This window comes from Neomonachus schauinslandi, chromosome 1 (assembly GCF_002201575.2).
Source record: "Neomonachus schauinslandi chromosome 1, ASM220157v2, whole genome shotgun sequence".
Taxonomy (NCBI): domain Eukaryota; kingdom Metazoa; phylum Chordata; class Mammalia; order Carnivora; family Phocidae; genus Neomonachus; species Neomonachus schauinslandi.
The window spans coordinates 109,580,562-109,599,143 of record NC_058403.1 but is presented as its reverse complement, the minus strand read 5'-3'; the positions used below and the strand labels follow the sequence as shown (position 1 = coordinate 109,599,143).

Below are 18,582 nucleotides of genomic sequence, written 5' to 3'. Positions count from 1 at the left end.
AGAAATTACCTTCCAATGCCCTGGACTCAAAGCTGTGCAGACACTGTATTTCCGTCTGGCCCCTTTTAGGACTTCTGCTTTTATTTCCCTGGGAAATGTGGGGCAGGGTGGGTAAGAATTCATCTCTTAGGAAGCAATTTTAAAATCTTGCTGCTTTTTGCTGAAACCTGCCATAGAGTTTGATGCTTTATGAGTTCTTTTGGTTATTTTCCATGCACATGATAAATCCATGTTGAGATTAAGCTTTTTGAAGTCTGCTTCCAGGAGAAGGTTGCAGGCTTGCTTTCTCAGATGATTATTTACGTGAAAACATACTGTGCTCAAGCTGGGTGATATATTGCCTTTTAACAAGTAATTACATTAACTCGACATGTGTGCTTGTTATGGATGTTAAGTCTCTTGTTCCTTGTTTTTTTCCTGGTTAATAATGTCATTATTTTAAATCTGTGTTTGATCAAGTCTTTGTACGTGAAACAGTTTCTTCTCATTATAAATTTTAGGATTCAAAAATTACATTAAAAAAGAAAAACAGTTGTATCCCTTGCCAGACTTATTATATAAAGTGTCTTTCATGCTTTTCTTGAATAGAATTTAAATATAAACAATTTTTTTGTAACCTTGCTTTTGGTTTGGGGGGATTATATCATTAAATTAAGGGATCCCTGTTTCACTAATACCTTTATGTAAATACTGTTTTTGCCCACAGACACATACAGTATTTCAAACTATAATGTTATTTTGTTTCCATTAGATCCACTTGGGTAAGTGCCTTTGCTATGAACATATGTTTTGTTTACTTCTTTCTTCTGAGTTTTGAGTGTGTCCATCCCTGCATATGTTAAATCATCTTTGATCCCGATTTTCAAAGTGCAGAACAGCAGCTCAGCATCGCCTAGGACATTGTGACAAATGCACATTCTTGGGCATGAACCTAGATCCAGTGAATCAGAAACTCTGGGTGTACCCCTTAGTTATACTTTAACGAACCTTCCAGGTTCCAAGTGAAGTTCATTCACAGTAAAGTTTGAAGATTATGGATTTACACTGATCTGAGAATTTTGTTAGCATTAAGAGTTTGTAGTTAAGCTATACATTTGAGTTATTTCAATCAGACATTTCAGTCACATAATGATCCCATATGTTAGTCATCTAGAGGTTTGATAGTAAACTCTGGAAAAGTGGATATTCTTTTCTTTTTTTTTTTAAAGATTTTATCTATGTATCATCTATTTTATTTATTTATTTAGAGCAAGAGAGAGACGGCATGCAGGGGAGGGGCAGAGGGAGAGGGAGAGAGAATCTTAAGCAGACTCCATGCTGAATGTGGAGCCAGCTGTGGGGTTTGATCTCATGACCTGAGCCAAAACCAGAGTAGGTTGCTCAACTGACTGAGCCACCCAGGTGCTCTGGGAAAGGGGGTATCCTTAAGTTATTTTTGTTTTGAAATTAATTGCAGTTAACAAGTTTTGAATACTTGTTTGTTGGTTTGGAGACACAAAATTATACTTTTGGAAAAACTTTTATGCCTATGTACACTTCAGAATAATAATAGCCAACATTTGACTCCTTATATTGTCATGAATTAACTTATTTTATGATCTCAGTTACTCTCTGAAGAGTATTATTTCAATTATTTCCATTCTCTGCATGATGTAAACTTTGGAGCAGAGCAGTGAAGTTAGAGACCCCATTCTAACCAATGCTGTTTGATCCCAGAGCCTGCATCTGTAACCACTGTGTATGTAGATGATCCTCATCTCACTGCACAAGCCCCCGTCTCCCTGCCTTGAGGCCCAGGAGCGAGAAGTAAATGTCATGAATGGAGTGGTGTTACTCTTGTCAAGAAAATAGAAGTCATACTTGCCCATACAGCAAATTGTAGACTTTAGTCTAAAGGATGTTTATGAAGTATTTTTAAGATGTTCAGATGAAACAAGGCTTGTGAAAAAAAAAATCATCACTGGTTTCAACAAATTAATATGCCATACTAAAGGAGCACTAGGGCGCCTGGGTGGCTCAGTTGGTTAAGCGACTGCCTTCGGCTCAGGTCATGATCCTGGAGTCCTGGGATCGAGTCCTGCATCGGGCTCCCTGCTCGGCAGGGAGTCTGCTTCTCCCTCTGACCCTCCTCCCTCTCATGCTCTCTGTCTCTCATTCTCTCTGTCTCAAATAAATAAATAAAATCTTTAAAAAAAAAAATAAAGGAGCACTAATTTAGGATACTGAAATCATTCTACTTTATGAAGAATTTATGTTTCCAAATTCCTAGAAGGCTATGAATAGGGATTTGAGGGGTAAATGAAAGGCTCCAGTTCTTGATCTAAATGAACTGTCCTTTGATTTTCACTTACAACCATACCTATCTGTAGACCACTTGATTTTGAAAGTGACTAAAATCTTTAAGAAGCCATTCAGATTATAAAAGTACACTGTTTGTTTGTTTTTTAAAGATTTTATTTATTTGACAGAGAGGGAACACAAGCAGGGGGAGAGGGAGAGGGAGAAGCAGGCTTCCCGCAGAGCAGGGAGCCCGCTGCAGGGCTCGATCCCAGGACCTTGGGACCATGACCTGAGCTGAAGGCAGATGCTTAACTGACTGAGCCACCCAGGTGCCCCCAAAAGTACACTGTTAACCCTTGAACAACATGGAGATTAGGGGCTATAGTAGTTGAAAATTTGTACAGAGCTTAATTTTTTTTTTAAATTTTGAATTGATATGTAGTTGATATATGCATATAACTTTTGACTTTTCCAAAAACCTAACTATTAGTAGCCCACTCTTGATGGAAGCCTTATTGATAATATAAGCAGTTGATTAACCTATATTTGGTATGTTATATACTGTATTATAATGAAATAAGCTAGAGAAAAAGTATTACTAAGAATATCTTAAGGAAGAGAAAATACATTCATAGTACTTACTGTATTTATTGATAAAATCTGCATGTAAGTGGACCCACAAAATTCAAACCTGTGTTTTTCAAGGGTCATGTATATTATCGTACAAATAGAAGTAGATCAAGTTGTGCACTTCAGTCTCATAAGAACAGCACATGCAGTTTGTAATTGTATGTATTACCATTGGAAACAGGACTAATTTTGATTTGGTTAATTTCTATGACTGAGATGACTTAGAAAATGAATGTATACCCCAGAATTTTTACATGTAAGTGGTTTAATTGGTTTATTTATTTTGCCACATCTATTAATGGTAGTCTGCTTATCTGAAAAATATTTACTTCAAATGGGATTACTCTGTACTCAAGAGAGCCATGTCCTGTAATGTAGGATCTGGTGGTCCTTGTGGAACCAGATTACAGCCAGAGTGTGGAGATGTAATTGAGACATTTGATTAGGTCTCAGGCTATTTTAGTTCTAATATGTTATGGTTTCAAAACGTGGTCATTTTGACCTTAGTGGATGTTTTGATTGAACACATACATTTAAGGCAGTTCTTACATAATCTAGTGGTTTCACCTATTAAGAGTATAGAAATTTAGGTTATATATTAGACTGCACAAGTGAGAAGTCTTGGGTTTGGGGTATTTAGCAAAAGAGAATGCTATGTTGATCCAATTATTTGTCATTCTTGGCTTGATTGTTTTGCTTTTGAAAGCAGAGAATGTGTGTGTGTGTGTGTGTGTGTGTGTGTGTGTGTTGTCATTTCAGCCATACCATGGGCTATAAGCTATTGTAGAACAAAAATTTCCTATATAAATCTAATGAAAGGAATCTCCTATTTTTCTGGATTTAAAGAAGTTACTCCATTTCAGGTAGAGTAATGAATGAGAAGAAGCTGCTAATTTCTTGTTCCCCCGACACGGCCTCCCCATGCACGTCACTCCCTTCTTACACCTCTGCCCAAGGCTTATCACTCATGTAACATTTATTTGAAGTTAATTTATTCTAAACAGAATAAAGTGACATATCTGAAAGAAATAATTTGAAGGCCTCTTTTAACAGTTTTTTCATTTTAATAGATTAACATACAATTTTAATGTAAATAACCTCATTGTTTTTAAAAAGTATTTTTTTTTAAAAGATTTATTTATTTATTTAAGAGAGAGAGCCTGCACATCCTGGGCAGAGGGAGGGAGAGAGAGAGAGTGTTAAGCACACTCAGTGCTGAGTGAGTGTGGAGCCCCACACGGGCTCCATATCACGACCTTAAGATCACGACTTGAACCGAAAACCAAGAATTGAATGCTTAACAGACTGCACCTCCCAGGGACCTCTTAAAACGTGGTTTTTACTACTTTTCTGGGAGTTGGAGTAGGGTGCTCTGTGCAGTTTATTTCGTGATGTATGCTGGGTTTGCATTTGGATATTGAAACACACAATTATAGAGTGTTGGGGATGCATGAAATGCTATGTTTTGTTTTATTAGAAGGACCATTGCATTTACTTCATCTATTTTTTCTTAGTGTTTGGAAGAAAAGGAAGCACATCTAGAATAGGATTCTTTTTTTATCTCTTTTTAAAAAGATCATTAATTTATTTTAAAATTCTACGATTATTGGGACACTGTAGAAATACCAGGAAGTATGAATGAGGTAAAAGGAGACTATGCATCTGTGATCATCTCACCTCTGTTATCACATCTTATGAACACACGCATGTTTTGGCAACGTTTCTAATCACTTATGTTTTGATGATGACTTAGAGGAGATTTCATTTCATTCAATTAACTCCAGTTCTTCCTTCTAAGGGTATTTGGCTCAAGAGACCTATTTTAATTTCTGTAGTACTACAAGCCTTCTAGGGCTTTTGGACATATATCCTCCTAGTTTCTTGATCACTTAAGTCTTTGTGAGCATCAGATACTATCTGGAGAAGAAGAGAAATTGATCCTGAGGATAAGATTTTCAGAAATTAGTTTATAGGTGAGATGACCTGTCCAACCTAAGCACAACAGTGGGCTGGCATGAGAGGGGTTGCTAGACTTCTATGGACTCTCCAGTTGATTCTTTTTCCTGTCCAACAAGTGTGTCCTTCAGGGTATAAATAATAAAGTAATTCTTTGGTACCGATCTCCCGTCATTGATATTACTTACCACTATGCAACTTGAGGGTTTTTAATACCTAGTTGAAAGAGCAGAACTCACTGATACCTTTGGAAATATTTGGTCCATTTTCAAAGGTTGACCTTGTTCTCATATAGTATGAATTGCTATTTGAAGACATATTTTTGACAAGTACTAAAAGTTGATATAAATAAATCTTGTAGGCTAATGAAAAACAGTTGCTTTTAAACTATCTCTGCCTTTTCTCTTTGAAGACCAGTAACAGCTATCACTATTTACCTAAAAATATTAATTATCAGACACAAATATGGTCTTAAGGCCCCATGTAAAGGCTGATAGGTGGTTCTTTTGCAGTTAAAAGCATGTTGCTCTTGCTTTTTAATTTCATCCCTTCACTCTCAACTCTTCACTTTGCTTCTAGCCCCACTCCCTGAGCAAATCAGAGCCAATGAACTGACAAAAGATTCTTCAAGTTCCTTATTTTTTTATCTCCAAATTTCCCTGTAGTATTTTCACCAGTTTTCTTTCTCCCCTGTGTTTAAGTAGAAAGTTGTCCCTCTCTTTCTTTCCAAGTTAATCCAAACAAGCAGCCATGGTTTCCTACCTCCATCATCAGTTATCTACCCCCCAATCTGGATTTCCTTCATGGAGACTCCTTTATTTGAAACATATCTTTGGCACAAGAGTTTGCCATTGGTTATCCTAATATATCTTTCCTCTCCCACTTATCAAGCTTCATGCCCAACTAGTAAGTGTGAGACAACATCCATTGTGATTTTTTACTGAATTTGACACTGTTGATGGCCCCCATTGTTACATATCCCCTTTCTGACTTCCATGACCATCACTTGTCCATTCATCTTATTAATTATGGAGACTATTTGTACATCATTTGATGGCTTATTTATCTCTTTCATATCTCTGCTCTGTTGGTTCTCCCGTCCCTCCCAAAGAGAATATATTACTCTTATCCCTAACAGCATATATTAAGTACCTAATTAGTGCCATCTAAGGAGAATATAAATGTGAATAAAACGGACCTGTGGGTTCTCCCTCACAAAAGTGACTGTGTAGCAGGGACGACAGACATTAAAGAAATAGCTCGAAAATGGGTGGATTACACTGTGGCGAGTGCTCCAAAGGCTCTCCTCCCCTCCCTACTCCTCCTGTGCTGAGGGCTTTCACTCAACTGAGGTGACAGTGAGGGACCTGATGCTGTAATTGTGCACAGCACTTACACGTGTCAGGGGCAGCCTGTTGAGAGTATTTTAGGTGGCTGGGAGAGCAACAGCAAAGGAAGGAAGTACCCCAGCGTCTTGAGGAAATGTTGAGTAATGCAGGACAATGTGGATCTGGGGTGCGTGCGAGTGAGAAGTGGAACTGTAGAAATTGAGTGGACTGCAGTGGGTTCTGTGTCTGATCTGCTGCTAAGTGTTTTACATACTTCGTCTCCGTTATTCTGACAAAAATCTCAAAAGGAAGGTGGTATCAGCCCATTTATCAGGGGAAGAATCTGAGGCCCAGAGAGGCTCATTAGGTCAGAAGGACTCAAAGGACCATGGAGTCAGCAGATGGCACTACCTGAATTGAGTCACATCTTGCTCTTACCCTGAGCGTGGACTGTTACTGGTACAGGTGGAGCCGTAGTATCTGTGTGTGTGTGACGAGCTCTGCAAACGCTACTTTTATGACCCTGAATCTGTGCTCCTTGAGGACAGGGACCATTCATCCTTGTATTTTCTCAGGCTTCCTAGCATCTTGTCTTCCCCCAAGTAGATATTCTAATAGCAGGTGTTCAGTAACTTTGCTGACATCTTTCCATCACTTGTCACACAAAAGTTTACATTAGAACTATTTGCCAGGTACCTTAACTGAAAAAAGTTGCCAGGGCACATGACTGGCACTGCCTGAGGTTGGTTGCTTGGTTTGTTTTTAGATTTTACTTATTTGAGAGGGAAAGAGAGAGAGGGAACATACCAGTGGGGGGGGGGAAGGGCAGAGGGAGAGACAGAAGCAGGCTTCCCGCTGAGCAGTGAGCCTGACGCAGGGCTCCGTCCCAGGACCCTGAGATCATGACCTGAGCCGAAGGCAGATGCTTACCCGACTGAGCCACCCAGGCGCCCCCTGCCTAAGTTTTGTACAGTTTTCTCAGTGTCCTCCTGTTCCCTTCCAGGGCTCACATGTACACATCCCACTAGACAAAAAAGAAATATATCAGTAATTGTCTATAATGGCAACAAAAATTGGAGATTAATAAGCTGCTCAGATCATGCAGGTGTGCAACAAAATGTAGGAATCACTACCTGTGTTGACTTTATCCTATGATTAGGTCTTGTCTTTTAAAACCTTGGAGGAGATTTGGATATTCAGAATACAAAGTAACTACAACTTCTAGAAGGGACTTGCTCCTAGCTTTTTTTTTTTTTCCCCTTAAGAGGCAAATTTGAACACCTGAAACGTTACTAATTATTTCTGCACAGGGTAGCAAGTTGGATTGTCAGGATATACAAATGCATATTTTTGGGAGAGTATAATAAAAAAGGAATCAGTGCAAAGAAAAGTGGTGACCTAAATGCAAGTGTGTGAGAAAGACCCAATGATGGAAAGTGGTAGAAGCTGAGAGAGGAAAACAGGCTCTTACTTCAAGAGTATAAAAGCAAAATGCAACTTTGTGCAGAGTGCAGAGTTTTTGTTTTGTTTTGTTTTTTAAGTAAGTCAAATCAAGCATGGAATTCTCCAAGTCTCAAGGCTTTTGCCCTTTTTTGTAGCCATTATGAACACAGTACAGTTAGTCTTCCCTGGGAGATAGTCTTTGCTCATGCAAGCTCCTTAGAATTAGTTACTGTTAGGAAGGGTAAGTGCCTAACATGGGCAAACATATACAAAAAGCTAAGGAAAGGGGATGTACTGAGGCTTAGAGCTTGGAATTTTACTAAGAAAATGGAAGAGTATAGAATTTATTTAGCGGTATGTGTGTGTTTTTGTTATGCTGTCACTAAGTATTTTCTTTTCCCTTGTGGGAAAAATAGTGCTTGAATTTACTGTGTCTGTGGAACAGGGGTGGAGGTGGTCCAGTAGAGGAAGTTGGTGTATAACATGTTTGCATTTCCAGCTATTTGCCTCACACCTAATGAGACCTGCCCTCTTTATTGTTTTGTCATTTGGCAATAAATATGCATACACCTCACACAGTCATGTTGGAAGCCAATGGAACATTTTTCTCCTCAAAGCACTTGAGGATCCTAGCAAGATCATTTTTTAAAAAAATTTAGTATTTAATGATGCCGTATATAGAAAACCAAGCTTGCTAAGAAATAACATTTTCCTTACGGAAGAAGTATGACTAGATAATATGTAATATGATGTGACATTAATACCATGTCAAATTTTAAACAATGAAAAGTTTTCAAGAGTCAAAACTTACTCTGGAGGGTACGCCCACATCAAATGCTTCTATTAAGACTTCAGGTCAGTTGACACTTTTTTTTTTTACTTTAGCAAGTTCCAAACTGGAAAAACAAGGGTGTTGCCAGTGGAGGTTGAGGTGAATTGAAAGGTGGGTGGGATGCCACCAGCGCAAGCCAGCATGAAGATGCTGTGGTTAGTGCATTTCATGGATGTGAAATGCAACCCACCCCTGCAGACAGGGTTTCAAAATGTATTTTCTGCTTTTCAGGATGAATCTTCAAGTCATGAATGTAACCAGCGCACAATCCTTCTTTATGGAGTGGGCAAAGAGCGTGACGAAGCGAGGCATCAGTTGAAGAAGATTACCAAAGATATTTTGAAAATCCTAAATAAGAAGAGCACCACAGAGACGGGGGGTAAAGAACCTCAGTGCATTTGCTCCCATTGTGCTGTCCTTTGCCCTTCCTCTTAGCCCGGTCTTTATCAAAGTCATACATGACACTCACCAGAGTGTTTCCTCTCCTGAATGACTGTCATATTGCAATATGAATAAGCATATTGAAATTTTAAGGCCTTGGTTCTATTTATAGTAATCCTTATATTAAAATACCGTGTTCTATAGATAGATATAGGTAATTCTAATTTTCTACTCTTTTGTTTTTATTCTTCCCAAAATTTCTACAGTAGGCATAAAGAAGTACTGAAGAAGGAGTTGGAAAACCCTTAGTCTTGGAAAGTTCCATTTCTTCAATTCTTTACCATCTTTTTTTTTTAAGCTTGTAGTTTGCTCTGTGTACTCACATTTGCACGATAATTGAAAATCATGATAGTGTAGTTGCTGATCTTGTCTTACTTTATTCAGAAGAATAATTGTAATAGGTAGTGGTGGCTACCCATAACACCAAATGATTTCGACTAAAAAAGAAAACTGGGTCTTTGTTCTGTAATGCCTTCTTTACTTGGAATAGTCTTTTCCCGTGCTCTTGACATAGATTTTTTACAGTGAAGCTATGCCTTTATATTATGTCACCACATTGCATAATTGGAATTCTTTAATTATCCACTTCACATTTGCCTAATTGCTCCTTTTTAAGGATAGTTTATTTTATCAGGCAGTCATAAGATTTAAAATATGATATCATTCTATATACTTCACTACCATTACTGGTGTTTATTTCTTTATTGTATAAATAACCAAAGAAAAGAAAAGTTTGGATTTTCTCTATGCAAACAGTGTTCTTCCTACACATGGCATAAACCACTCTAGGAACCCTGCTTTGTTGGCCAGTGCAAAATACATATGTTTTTATGAACCTCTTCACAGGGCCTCCAGTCTTTAGTCTTTAACCAGATGATTTACTTAGAGGTTGCCCGCACTAGATCTTTCCTAGAGAAAGTACAGAGAGAACTAATACAAATGGCTCTGTGTCCTCTCCATCACTGGGGGAGCACATGCAGAAACAAGGTACAAGGGCAGTATGCTTTTGAGTGTGAATGTGGTGTTGCAGGTGTCTGATGTCTGAGGCAGCTGTCTTTAGAACATAATGAAAGAATTACTTCAGGTGATTTACAGCAGTTCCCTGACTCCTCTCCCTTCCATGGCCACTGAAGGACCTTGTACCACACTGGTGCCATGAGGGAGCAACCAAGAGTTGTGGATGGGAAATGAAACCTTGTTGTTGTTGGCCTGTCATTCTTGAGCTTGGTTTAAAAAAAAAAAAACAAAAAACCCCCAAAAACCCAGAAACAAAGAACCCGCTCTAAGAAAAACTGTTGATCCTCTTGTTTTGCTGTTTTTCTCCTTTAGAGAAAAGAGGAAATGGATTGCATGTAGAAGGTTGAATTTAGAAGCGCTCTAACTAGCTAGCAAAGAGATTTGAAACTTCTTTTTGTTTACTTGGAATCGGATGGCGACTGTCTTCTTTAGAAGGGTCAGGGAAACATATTTCATCAAAATTAATTTTAGAGAGTCTTTCCCGATCTTATGGAATTTTGGAATTTGGAAGGCTTAGAGGGGTCAGAAAGGGAAGGAAACAGTGCGGTGTCCCTTTTTGTTGAGCCTACTTCCTTCCTTCACAAGGAGTATTTAATGCCAGACTTTATACAGTCTATCCTGTCTCTGTACCAGTCTCTTAAATAGGCAGTTCTTGCTTATGATCTCACAAAGAGAAAATCATTGTTGTTTCATGCTACTTTTTGAGATATCAACAGTGAAACCATCACTGTGGAGATATATTTGCAATGGGGATTTTTGTCTTCCCCTCATTTTATTTTTTACTTTTTAAAGATTTATTTACTTTGGAGAGAGTGTGCATGAGCAGAGGGAGGGGCAGAGGGAGAGAAACTCAAGCAGACTGCACCCTGAGTGGGAAGCCCACCCAGGGGCTTGATCCCACAACCCCGAGATCATGACCTGAGCCGAAACCAAGAGTCGGATGCTCAGCCGACTGAGTCATCCAGGTGCTCCTGTCTTTCCCTCATTTTAGATAAAATTCCTCCTTCAGAAATATGTTAATTTAGGCTGTCGTGAGCTGTCCTCTGATAAATGGTCAAAGTTTGAGTCACTACTTAAAACCTAGTATGCTCGCCAGAAGCTAGCTAGCTGTACTTCTGATTAATGGTGATTTGCCCACTGTTTCAGCAAAGAGGAGGACTGGTAAGGAAGGGAAACAGATCTTGTGTTAGTGTGTCTTTGATTTCTGGCTACATATAAAAGTATGGTTTTGAGGAACTCATTAGAAGTGTTCTCACATCAGCCAGGCCTTATGTAGGAGTTCAAATGACACTTCCCAGTTGAGCATGGTCAATCTTCATTTTCCATTTACATTGGCCAGTCATCTTTGGTTGTCACTGTTTTTTTTAAACATTAATGAAGTTTACCATGACAATAAAGTCCAAAATTTCCAGGATTTAAAGATTTTTTTTTTAAAGGGAAACCAAAATTAAGCAAGAAAAGAGCAATAGAATGTATTATGAAAGCAAATTAACATAAAACAGATGAGGAAAATCAATGATTACGACTACATTGTTATTTATGTAAATACCATGAAAATAAAATAGTCCATTGAGAACCACCACTAATTTCTTAAATGTTTGTAAAAGTGAATGTCAATTGCCAAGACTCCAATTCTATGAGGTTTTAAGAAGTTAGCTACGTGTAAGTAACATAGAGCCTATTTAGCATAAACCAAAAAAAGTGAATTTGTGAATTCTCATGCAGGCTGTACTTCCTCAAATGTGTTATTTTTTGCTTGTTTATTTGTTTTGGCCTCAGGAAGGACTGATTAAATATGTTAACTTCACTTTTACAACATTTTGTACCCAAGACAATTGATGTGAGTTTTCAGCCTTGGGATCAATGATGTTAGCTCATGAAATATTCAAAACTTGGATATTTTAAGCATGCTTATTACATGTGAGCAGCTAAAAAGAAGGCAAACGACCACACTTAATTTGAGAATAGGTATTGAAAATCAAGTAGGTTGGGGTGCCTGGGTGGCTCAGTTGGTTAAGCGTCTGCCTTTGGCTCAGGTCATGTTCCCGGGGTCCTGGGATCGAGCCCCACGTTGGGCTCCCTGCTCGGCAGGAAGCCTGCTTGTCCCTCTCCCACTCCCCCGCTTGTGTTTCCTCTCTCGCTGTGTCTCTTTCTGTCAAATAAATAAATGAAATCTTAAAAAAAAAATCAAGTAGGTTTAATGAACTTCTGAGTTCTTACTCTTTGCATTAGATTTGGTGTTAACACAAGGGGCACAGTCTTGTACCTTCTGTTACTCATCACCTCTGAATTCTATGTACTCTCCTATCAAGGTTTGTTTGCTTTAGGAAATAAAACACCCTAGTGTGTGCACACCTACACCTATAAACTACACTTGCTTGTATTTGGAAGAAAATCTCTTCTAATGTTATTTTCTAAAACCATTACGTTTGCCTTCAGCAAGATCTTTTTGCATTCAGTGAAATATTTGTGTCTTTAATAGAAAAAAAAAATCTGTAAAGTGACCTTTGTTCTCTGAAAGTAAACTTTCCCAAATAGGACATCAGTGATGAAGCGCCTGTCTCTGTAGCCTTAGACTACTTAGAATCAGAGCGTTAGAAATGATCTTACAGATCATGTAATCCGACCTTTCTGGGTTTTTTTAGATTTGTCTTTATAAATGCATATATTTAAAGATATTTAAGACCAGATCTGATTCTTTTTGAATTGTTGAGAAGAACTAGAATCCTCCGGGGAGAAGTAGTGTTTATAATATTTTTTTTCTGGAATTTTCTTTAAACTTCTTTATGCTAAATTGAAAAATGTGGCACTTTCCCATTATGTGGAGCGATTTAATCCTTGCTACCCCTAAAAAACTTTAAAATTGGGTAAACTTCCTTTTTTACATATTAAACTGTTTGGGAGAAATATCATGGTGAATGTCCTAACAAGATGCCAGTGAAGTTTCTATTCTGTCAGGGTGACCCTGGGTGATTTTTTTTTTCCCCTTTCATTTTTATCATTGTATTTTAAGAGTTAGTGAGAAATGTTTATAGAGGTACTTCCCATTAATAGTCAAAATCTGGAAACTGCTCACTAGAATGAATAAATAAATGGTGGTATATCACACGTTAGTATACTATCCATGAATGGGAATTACTTAATTTTAGAACAAGTTAAAATTGCCTCAACAGTGTGGATCAATTCTCAGAAGCATATAGTTGAGTGAAAGCTGCCGGATGTGAAAAGTATCTCTCCTTGTTTCCAAAGTGGGCAATACTCATCCAAGCCTTTAGAGGTCAGGATCTTGATTCCCTGGGGCAGAGAGGTGACTAGAAGGAGCCCGAGGGGGTATCTAGTTTTCTGGTATGTGATTTTGTGATTTGAGTCTCATTACTTGACTTTACTTTGCAGAAATTCATAGTTTGTGCACTTCTCCATATATGTTATAGTTCAATAGCAAGTATCCCCTGAAAAAGTCAAGAGCTTCCATTAAATGGAAAGTAATGTATCCACTGTCTATTTAGTTGGAGATGAAGGACCAAAAGCCAGGAAGAACAAACAGGAAGCATTTCCGACACTAGAGACTGTATTCACAAAACTTCAGCTCCTTTCATATTTCGATCAGCATCAAGTGACGTCTCAGGTAGCTGTTTAAAGCTATGTGTTATGCATTTGGGATATTCATATTTACTTCAAAATTTCTTTCATGCAGTATATGTTTTTGGCCTTATTTGGTTGTATAGATATGTTTTTAAAACATATTTGGAAATTTGGAATCATCTCAAACTATTGAGTAGTTCAGTTTGAAGCATCAGGTTGCCTTCTTCAGAGAAATTAATTTTTATCACACATACTTTTGCCTTATGATAATAGTCAACACTGTGTCAGATAGTCCCTAATGCAATAGTTACGTTATTACATTTTGGTCCTACATTGCTATGGGAAGGGAGAAATCTGTTGATGACTACAATAAAATACTATCTAAATGAGCAAAAACCAGATCTGTGTTGTTTTACAAATCCACTGATTCTCAGATAGATGTTATCTGGAAATTAATTAGCATTTGTAGTTGTTCTACCATTAAGATAGGTTAAGATCTTAATGACCACTTGGCTTATTTCTTCAAATTATAGTTGTAGTAAGAAAGTTGTTGGATTTGTATATAGTTTTGGTTTCTTTGGAAATATGTTTTAACTTTTTTTCTAAGTAGAATATATAAATTCAAATTTCTTAAAAAATTAAAATAATTTTGAATATTGATTTTACAGTTGTTTTCAGTTTTGTTTGTTTTTGGTTGCCCAGATCTCTAACAATGTGCTGGAACAAATCACAAGCTTTGCTTCAGGAACATCCTATCATCTCCCTTTGGCTCACCATATTCAGCTTATCTTTGATCTTATGGAGCCAGCGCTAAACATCAATGGACTAATTGACTTCGCAATACAGGTGTCAAAGAGACCTTGCTTCTCTCAATTTTAGGAAAGCAAACCTGCTAGGCATCATATAATTTAAAATGAGCAACCCAGTGCATTTTTGAATAATAGAGACATTCTGAATCAATAGTATTCAAGTAGTATTTTAATTGTAGCCATGTTCATAATCTTCAATTAAATAATTATAATTGTGCAAAAATATATAATAGTTATTTAAAAATGTGAGGGTTTTGAGGATTTATTTTTGTCTTTTGTTCTAAGAAAAGGTGAAAGTTTATTATTTATTGTAGAGTATATTTTAGGTTAAGAGCAAAAAATAAAACCTTATAATTTGATTTGTCCCATTAAATGTCTTATAAACATACTTGAGTTCATTTATTATCTTGCTTTTAGTGAATAGAAATAAAACTCGTTTTCTGTTTCTTATTGGAGTTGTTTTGTTAATAACAAGAAAATAATGATAAATAACTTCTGTTTTCTTGAAAAGAAAGGAAAAGAGAGGAAAACGTGAGAAGTGGGGATATTATCTGAAATCATCTGGTCTAGAACTTTGGGCTGCCATCAAGTTTTGGTAGCTGTTTCAGTGTTGGATACTTTCTGATTGTATGTATCATGATGTCTAGACAGAGGCAAAACTGTAGAATTTGGTAAAGGATTAAAAATAAAAACCAGTTTAATTCGTTGGGGCTTGTTTTCTCACACTGTAGTTGTATATGCATATGGTCCTGGGACAGATAATGGGTGAGATAAAATGGTATTGGAATGACTCAGTGTATCTGTGGCTTGTGAAAATAAATGTTTTTCTATTCCTTTTGGCAGCTACATTTTTATTCAATCTTTTCTTCCATTGTAGCTGCTAAATGAACTGAGTGTTGTGGAAGCCGAACTGCTCCTGAAATCCTCCAGCCTGGCAGGAAGTTATACAACGGGACTGTGTGTGTGCATCGTGGCTGTTCTCAGGCGGTACCATAGCTGTCTCATCCTCAATCCTGATCAGACAGCCCAGGTGTTTGAAGGGTTGGTATATAAAATATCATGACTGTTTTTCACATGTTGTCTATGTATAATTTGTGATGGAATGTCATAATGGTTTTTTTTTTTTTTTTAAAGATTTTATTTATTTATTTGAGAGAGAGAGAGAGAGAGAGAGACAGCGAGAGAGGTAACACAAGCAGGGGGGAGAGTGAGAAGCAGGCTTCCCGCGGAGCAGGGAGCCCGATGCGGGGCTCGATCCCAGGACCCTGAGATCATGACCTGAGCCGAAGGCAGACGCTTAACGACTGAGCCACCCAGGCACCCTGTCATAATGGTTTTAAGAGGAAAAATAGGACAGGTGTTTGTTTCAACTTGAAAGATAGAATTAAAGACTACTTTTGCCGGAAAACATTTATCGGAGAAGAAGATGTAAGCAGGAAAAGTGTGTTCTCTAAATAGAGGGGCCTTCCTTGCCTGCCCCTAATTTCTATGAGCATAAGCCCGTCATTTACAACACTGTATCATTTGCTACCCTGAACCATGGCTTATGATGAATATGTCACAGCTGCTTCATTGATGTAATTCCAGTTTATAGTCAAGACGAAATGAGCTTTGCACACATTGTTATTTTCCTATTTGCTTCTTCAATTTCGTTTCTTTTAGAAACTAAATACGACTTGACAAAAGTTAATCTAGAACAAATGACTTTCTTGTGTCTTAGTCTGTTTTTTGGTTTGTTTGAACTGTAGGGTGAAGTTTTCTTTGCTGTCACTCATGAAGTTGGACCAAGTCCTAACATCATCCCCATTAGAGGCTGAGGTTACAGGGCCGAGAGAAATGTAGTGACAGAACACCTGTATGGAGCTCCTTTTTGTCTACTGCAGACTTCTTTCTCTAGGGCTTTATATATATTAAAACAAAAACAAAAACAACACCTCTTTTTCTGACATTTTCCTTCCTGGATTTAAAAGAAACATGGGGTTCTGTGGTTCCACAATACTTTTTTTCTGTAATCTAGCGCATGCAATCAATTTATCATCTATTCTGGGGTGCCATCCATTTAGCAGAAGCTTTTTGGGGGAAAAGGAAATGCTACCACATTAATAGTACACACAAACTATTAAATGAAATCTTAAACATTCCAGATATTTTTAAAAGGTTGAAAATAAACATTTTAGAATTCAGGAAATATAGGACCACCTAATAGCCCTCAACTACCCTATAAAATTGCATAATGAGTACCATTTACAAATCATGAAACTGAGACTCAGGCCTTTTAAATGAAGTGTTTGTTGAAGTGATCTACTTAACATTGCATAGCTAATAAATCTCCCAGATTGCTAAAAGTCATTCTACGTAAGAGCACATTCATGCACCTTGATTTATACTGTGCTTTCTAAACTGTGTTTGGAAACCCATCAGTTAGTCATAAAGTGAATATTATAGGTTTTGACAAATTTTTTTTGTTATTTTGAAATTTATTTTAGTATCATTTATTTTGACATTTTAAATGTATTATCTATTAAGTGTTCATAAAATCATATTTGATATTATATTTTTATTTTGTACTGAATGCATATACTGGATCTCAGTGTAAAATGTTTTTCTTATCTCTAACAAGTGAAAAAAAATCAAGGAAACACTGCTATGGTATGGATGCCTACCAAGCTCTCAGTAAATGTTTGTTTACTTTAATCACAGCATAATTCCTTGCTTTTTAGAGTATGTGTGGAGTTTTTGTTAGTATATTTAACAGATCGAATCCTCTACTTTGCTTCTTAATTGCAGGATACTTTTACTGTAACTGACAGCTTTTATCAGCTGTCTGGTGGCTCTGTCTGCTGATATCATTTCACAGGGCTTGGGATGCAACATTGTCATTTCTTTATTGTCTTGTCATTTCCACCTCTGGTATTTGTGATTGTAGTGTCCTTCTTGGCCTTGACAGCCTAGGCTCTCCCTGGTTTCCCCGACCCCCTTAATAATGGAGAGAGCTGAGGATGGGGAGTCGGGAGACCTCAGCTCTCCTCTTGGATGTGCTATTAATTAGCTTTTTGCCTTTGGGCAAGTTATTTCACCTGTCTGAGCCTCAGCTCTGTCTTTTTTAAATGAGGAAAGTGAATCAGATGATTTTAAAAGCCCTTTTCAGCTTTAATAATCTGAGTCATCGATGACACTATTGTGATATTACTGAACCCTATAACAGAATACAAGATGGCAATAGTGGAATCAGAGTTACAAATAGGTGGATGGACCACCAGTGTTTTCTTGTGTGTTATATGAAGCTTTTCGTTGAGTGAACTGTGGCCAAAGGGACCATCCTTCCGTTATGGGGAAAAGGGCACATAAATGGAACAGTAACAGTACTTCTTTTTTGAAAGACTTCTAGAGAATGTCATTAAAAAAAGGCGGGGGGGTTAATTTCTTACATAAGGTAAAGTAAAATTTGTGTCTGGTTTGGATAAACAAGGAGAATATGACCTCAAATCATGAATTCATCAAGTTTTTGCCAGGACCAGCTCATGGTCCTGAAAATGAATTTCCCAGATTTACTGATTTAGAGACTTGCTCTTTTCCAAAGGAGTGGACTTAAGAATCTTTGCAAATGGCCTGAATTTATGAATCTTTTTACTGAAGAGAGATTCTCTACGACAGAGTTCCTCGTGTTCTAGTCACAGTAAATTCATTGATGGATTCTCCATATGTACCTTCTGTATTCATTTCTTGTTGTTAATGATATTACCCAAGTCTTTTTAAAAATCATCTAGTTTTTCAATATCCTAACAGAAAAATGATATTTTATGCAATTATGTACTATTGCTATAATCATTAGTATCAAAAACCTGATACCTTTTTTCTTACCCAAGTAATACACCCACATAGTCTCACTCTAAAGGATTCAAATAATAAGATATATATTAGCAAAATATGCATGTCATTTCTTCACATATTTTTTCCCCCTTAGGTTATGTGGTGTGGTAAAGCATGTTGTGAACCCCTCAGAATGTTCCTCCCCCGAGAGATGCATCTTAGCCTACCTCTACGATCTCTATGTGTCATGTAGCCACCTCAGAAGTAAATTTGGAGACCTCTTCAGGTGGGTAGAAGAAAATCAACAGGAATAGGATTATGCCTATATTTGGTAGTGACCCAACTGATATTGTCATACTTTTTAATAATGAAAATTAATCATAATTATATCTGCCAGAATTCATATTGAATTGTTTTTCATTGTCACTTTAACCTCCTATTACCAGTTACTCTG

The 18,582-nt window shown here is 37.3% G+C and overlaps 1 protein-coding gene across 1 annotated transcript in view; it reads left to right on the top strand.

The window, feature by feature from the left end:
- The window catches only part of MED12L (mediator complex subunit 12L), a 322,651-nt gene that overhangs the window by 235,866 nt on the left and 68,203 nt on the right, over positions 1 to 18,582 (top strand). Inside the window, exons 16-20 of the mRNA XM_021685957.1 lie at positions 8,701 to 8,848; positions 13,434 to 13,552; positions 14,212 to 14,355; positions 15,196 to 15,359; positions 18,283 to 18,414. Coding sequence (XP_021541632.1) covers positions 8,701 to 8,848; positions 13,434 to 13,552; positions 14,212 to 14,355; positions 15,196 to 15,359; positions 18,283 to 18,414 — 707 coding nt within the window. The remainder of the gene's footprint in view (positions 1 to 8,700; positions 8,849 to 13,433; positions 13,553 to 14,211; positions 14,356 to 15,195; positions 15,360 to 18,282; positions 18,415 to 18,582) is intronic.